Below are 5,500 nucleotides of genomic sequence, written 5' to 3' on the forward strand. Positions count from 1 at the left end.
TAAATGTGTTTAGACTACTGGTCATTTGGGTTACAGGATTGGCTTTTGTGTTTTAGCATTTGAGAAAAACTGTAACGTAAATACACTTCACACCCTGTTCATGTTTTCAAGATTACTGTTGTGTGCAATAGATTCTGTTTTTGCATTGAGTTGTGTTACAGTAGTGTATGTACATGCAGGATTTTCTATAGATTTATACTACTCATATGAAACTCACAAATCTAAATGCCTAATCCTCTGCAGAGATCTACGACAATCCGTTACTGTATAGTTTCTAAAATATGCATTGGCAGTTATGAAACAAAGAACCTTCTCACAAATTGAGCATTGTGTTTTCAATTGTTTTGCTGTAGTGTGTAATGCTGTGTATAGTGTTTACAGTTTTGACAGCTTCGAGCTGCTCTCTTGGTGTGGGAGTTTGAGTTTTGCAGTGGGAAGGTGTGGTTGTGCACTCAAAAAAATCAACTAGGGCATGTGTTTGATTAACAAAGTAGTAATATGTTTACATCACATGAAGAAATCATTTTTATGCTCATTAAATGATTCATTCTTTTTTGTTGAATATAAATCAAAGAAAACTTTGATGAGTTAAATTCGTTCACGGCAATCCAATGAGAATGAGGTCCATCAAACCAACGGCTCTGATAGCGTCATGTATTGCGCATGCTCCACGCCCACCGGATGCGGAAAGGTCCGTTGAGAAGTTAACGAGCGCACGTGGAGTTACTTCTTTGGCATACCTGATAGTGAGGTAAGTAATATTTCTTGATATATTTATTTAGGTTAGTGGAGTGAGAGATAAATACTATTAGTTAAATTTTTTTACCTGTGTAGTGTGGAGATTTAGAGGAGTTTTATATATAGCAGGGAGGTTGTAGACCCAAGCATTTTTCAAATGTAAGTCGGTGAATTTAATGTTTTTTTAAAAACTTAACCGGAGTCGCTAATTGTTGCAACAGAGCAAAAACTGATGAGGTTATTTTGGTAAGTTCGGTTTTTTTTTTGTTTCTGTCGACTTTGAATGAGGTTTGTTTCATGGTTATCTGCGTTGGTAGGACTGTTTTTCTTCTCTGGAGTTAGCTAACTTTGAAGAGCGGGAAAGCCGCGTAGAGCCGTTACGTCTTCGCATATAGCTCCGTGAATGACAGGTTACTTTCTGCTTAACCGGAGTTGGTGATTGTTGGTAGTAGTGGTAAGACTGACCGACATGGTTTTGGTGATTTTATGAGTGTTTTATGATGCTCTATCTAAAATTCCTGTTTTTGTCAGTGGAGTTTAGTCGCGGGCAACCGCATTAACTGGATTGATGAAAGGTTTAATTCAACTAAACCAGCGTTTAGGGGGGTTAATAACAAGGAGTAAGATAAAATCTGTCACAATAATTGCATGTGCATTTTCTTTTTTTGTAATATATTCACTTAGTTTTCGAATTCAGAATGATTTAGGTGGATAATTGTTCGGGTTATAGTTTCTCTGGTGCTCTGCATTAAGGCTGACTAACGGTGCGTTCACACCGAACGCGATAGACGCCCCTAGCTGATCGCGTGCACATTTGCACCTCGAAGCGCGTCCAGCATGAACTGGTCGAGCTTTATATGCAATTTTCACGCGTATGAAGAAGAGATCTGGGAGGAAGTAGTGCCAGACGGTATGTTATTAAAATGGCAGCTGTCAATCTAGCGTTTGAAGAAAGAGTCTCCCTTCTCTATTTGCTGTGGAGAGCAGAGCAGTGCCTAAAGGACGTCCTCACCGTACCTGGGTCCATCAGGTCTTCCACAAGCGTGAGCAGTTTGGTGAGTTTCACCACTTGCTCCAGAAGCTCCGTCTGGATGACGGCCGCTTTCAGCTGTACCACCTTCTGTCCCTTGCCGAGTTTGAGGAGCTGCTGTCCCGCAGATTTTACCAGCTGGAGCGGTAGACGTGATAAGCGCGAATGCACAAAATGCACCACACAAACTGCAGCGCGTATTTTACTTCGCGCTTCAAAGGCGTCAGTCGTGTGAAGTAGGCAGAAAAGCGTTTTCTCAATGCAAATCTGCTTCCGAAGTTTAGCTGGACCTCCAGTCACGCTTCATCGTGCTCCTCCATTGACTTTACATGTAAACCTGAAGCTCTGGTCGCGTCTATCGCGTTCGGTGTGTACGCACCGTAACAGTCTTCACATTTCACAGTATGTAGATATTAACACAAATTTGTCAGAGTAATAACTTTGTTTTAATTAATTTCTCTCCCCAGAAATACATCACAAAATAAAGCCACATTCCCATGCTCTGAGATTCTTATGCACCTCCTCAACAATACATGGTAAGTTCATGTTTGCCTTATTATTATTATTATTATGTTATTTATTTTTTTTGGATGATGCAGAAGTTTAATCTCCTTGACGTTTTCTAATGCATATTTCATTTTTTATCAGTGACGTGTATGTGGCAGTGCAAGCATTGTGTTACCAGAGAGAGCAGCAGGTACAAATTACTTCAACATTATAAACTACATCATCATTACGGAATAGGTCAACATTATCTGTGCATATATGTTAATTGTCCGTGCACATTTAAGACTTGGAGTGGACTGAACACTCATGTCTATAAAGCTCATTCATCTCAGTTTACACAGACAGCTTCAAGTTCAGTAACTTTTAAATGTGAGTTATGTGACTGCAGTGACGTCTTCTCTGAGAGAGATTTTTTTGTCCATATTGGAACACATCTGCGAAGTAACGAGACAGTTAGTTGTGTGTTTCTTGGTTGCCCTTTCAAGACAAATATTTACAATACATTTTATACACACAAGAGGAAGCATCATCCACACACACTTAAAGATTTTAAAGACAGGGTAGTTACACGTGTGGACCCAGTTCAAGTGATAGAGTCCTCTGATAACGTAAGGGCTAGCTGTTCTGAAGATGTATCCTATGGTGAATTTGAAAGTGAGTCAGTGACAGAATGTGATAATAGTGCTGTTGAAAATCAGCCCGAACTAATTGAACGGAAATTAGCAGTAATATTGTTGAAATTGGAACACATATTTCATGTTCCAGCAAAAGGATTAGATGAGTTCTTAGAGGAGTTAGTTTTTCTGTTGAGTTCAGCTAGTGTACCTCTGACAAAGCGTACAATTAGAGAAATTTTTAAGAGCCTTAACCTCCATATTAGTCAGGCTGTTATTGAAGAGCTTGCAAATTCTGTATGTGTTTCTAACCCTGTGGCTAAAATATTGGGAAAGTGTGGCCCTCTTGCCACTCCTTATAAAAGAAAACTATACTACATACAAAATTTTAGGGTTGTAGAGCCTGTTTAGTATTTTTTATCGATAGACCAAAGGAAGTCATTTCAGTATAAACGCTATATAAGAACCAGTCTATTTACCATGTGGCCTTTTGGACTCTTCCAAACTAAGTATTCCTTTTTCAAACTGCTGCCTAAAAGCTAAATATTGTCATTATGGATTCCCTTTTTTCTTAGGATGACACAATACATACAAGACGAGCATGCATCCTGAAGTCCTTGTGTGTCTACCTGAATGAAGACCATGAGAAACTTGTGAAGGAATATACGGTCAGTTACATTCACAAGTTGTTCTGTGTTATGTAATTTGCTCCAGGAGTTATGGGTAATTTCAATATATGAAATGGTAAAATGTGACACCACGTGTGAATAAAAGATATTGCAATTGGTCCTTGTTTTGTTTCATGTCAAATTTCTGAGGTGTGAAACCAGAGACATAGAATTTAGTAAATATATCAGCATATATTCACGCTGATTGCTGAATTCCTTTATTTTTTTCATATCTAGACTCAAACAAATGTATTATTGTATTTTACGTCACAGAACACTGAGGCCAACACTGAAGCCATGGAACAAACTGTGATGGGAGTGTATGTCATACATCAGGAGGGTGCGGAGCCTGGAGATGACCCAGGGAACATCGGTGTCCTGATTGAAGGCGTGGAGGTTCTCACTGGTTTGAGGAGCATTGCAATTGCTTGTGCTCTGTTATTTGGACTGATATACTGTCTGAACCTAAGCTACCCACCGGAGCTCAAATGCACTTTTGAAGTCTTGCAAAAGATTATCATGAAGCTGGATGGACAGAGGTTGTCATCCAAGGCACAGTTTCTAAAAAACAAGCTAATGGGGTGAATGAGCTTGAAACAGACTCAGGCAAGCCAGATATTTTTTTTTCAAAGTTTTTGCAATGCAAATATGTGTTTACTGTTTTAAAGTTTAAAATTGTAAGTTATAAAATGTTCATATAAACTATGTGGTTTGCTCTGCGGCTATTATACAAAGATTGTTTGTTCATAACTTAAAGTCTTATACAGTTTAAGTGTAAACACTGATTTTTGCCAGATGGCAATTGTTACAAAGGCAAATGCACACTGGTTTTCACAAATTGTTTGAGTGGAGCAGTTATACTCAAAATTGAATGTTTTCTCCACACGTTAAATAGCATAAAGTCACTATTAATGGATACAGCCTGATTAAATGGAGGACTAATGTATGCAAGCAACATAGTAATGTTGAATGTTATGTCTGAGCTTTAAATTGTGTTAAAATTCATATTGTTGTTTGCAATGCATATTTTACTACATTTTACGAAAGTTGCTTTGGGGATAATATTTTTTGTCTGCAAACTATTCAACAGACTTATTTCATTTTTATTATTAGGGTTAGGGTTATTTTATTGTATTTTTTCTTTCAGTCAGCATGTCTTGATCTGGAAGTTCTGTGGTCTTAGTATGAGATGGTTAAAGGGGAGAAAGCTAGGCTGAACTGGGATCCTGCCAACTGTTTTAAGAATGTTCAAGCAAAATAAAAGATGGTTTTGCAAGTTATCATTTATGTATGTTTCATTAATTTAATTAAAAGTAATGTTTACATAAGCAATACAAACACTAACTGAAACATGATTGGTGTAAGTACTACAGACATAAATTACATTTGTTCATTCAACAAGATTAACATTGGTGTAACAAACAAATATTTTACTAGTTCATGTAACAAGACTGACTTTTGATGTGCCAAGGTGTTTAAACAATATAACATGAATTTAAATTAATTAGACTAACTTGGTACAAACATGTTAACTGAATAAAAATCAAATTAACTGAATGTTAATGTTTAAATTATGTTACACTTACAAACATATTTAGTGTTGAAACAACACAATCAAGATGGATTGATATAACATGATTTGTTTAGATGGAATATAGGTGGCAAGATGAAATTAAGTTCATCCAATGAATTATTTTTTTGAGTGTGTTTATGTAGCTTTAGAGAAGGGTGTTGTGTTTGGACATTGGGGGACCTGGTGGTAACGTTTGTGACATGTGTTTTAGCATTTGAGAAAAACTGTAACTTAAGTCAGCATAGCTTGAGCTCAATTAGCACACAATTAACCAGGTGGAAACACTAGGAGTCAAAATTTAGCACACACCAATCAGAACCTGCGATAGATAGATAAAAGGGCCAAAGTCAGCTCATTCAGGTTTGAAACA

At 37.3% G+C, this 5,500-nt stretch overlaps 1 protein-coding gene across 1 annotated transcript; it reads left to right on the plus strand.

Moving 5' to 3' along the window:
• Window positions 1–631: 631 nt before the first annotated feature.
• On the plus strand, window positions 632–4,815 carry LOC308384855 (uncharacterized protein). Its single transcript, XM_080863488.1, has 5 exons — window positions 632–751; window positions 2,236–2,304; window positions 2,417–2,465; window positions 3,465–3,557; window positions 3,831–4,815. The coding sequence occupies exons 2-5, from the start codon at window positions 2,282–2,284 to the stop codon at window positions 4,140–4,142; spliced, it is 477 nt and encodes a 158-aa protein (XP_080719614.1). The 5' UTR covers window positions 632–751; window positions 2,236–2,281; the 3' UTR covers window positions 4,143–4,815.
• Window positions 4,816–5,500: the final 685 nt, after the last annotated feature.

Source organism: Rhamphochromis sp. 'chilingali' (assembly GCF_963969265.1).
Source record: "Rhamphochromis sp. 'chilingali' genome assembly, chromosome: 17".
Taxonomy (NCBI): Eukaryota; Metazoa; Chordata; class Actinopteri; order Cichliformes; family Cichlidae; genus Rhamphochromis; species Rhamphochromis sp. 'chilingali'.

Excerpts from the sequence above, each read along its gene's own strand:
- LOC308384855 (XM_080863488.1), top strand. The coding sequence starts at position 2,282 with ATGCACCTCCTCAACAATACATG. Across the intron at positions 2,305-2,416 it reads CACCTCCTCAACAATACATG|TGACGTGTATGTGGCAGTGC; the intron begins GTAAGTTCATGT and ends ATTTTTTATCAG. Across the intron at positions 3,558-3,830 it reads AACTTGTGAAGGAATATACG|AACACTGAGGCCAACACTGA; the intron begins GTCAGTTACATT and ends TTTACGTCACAG.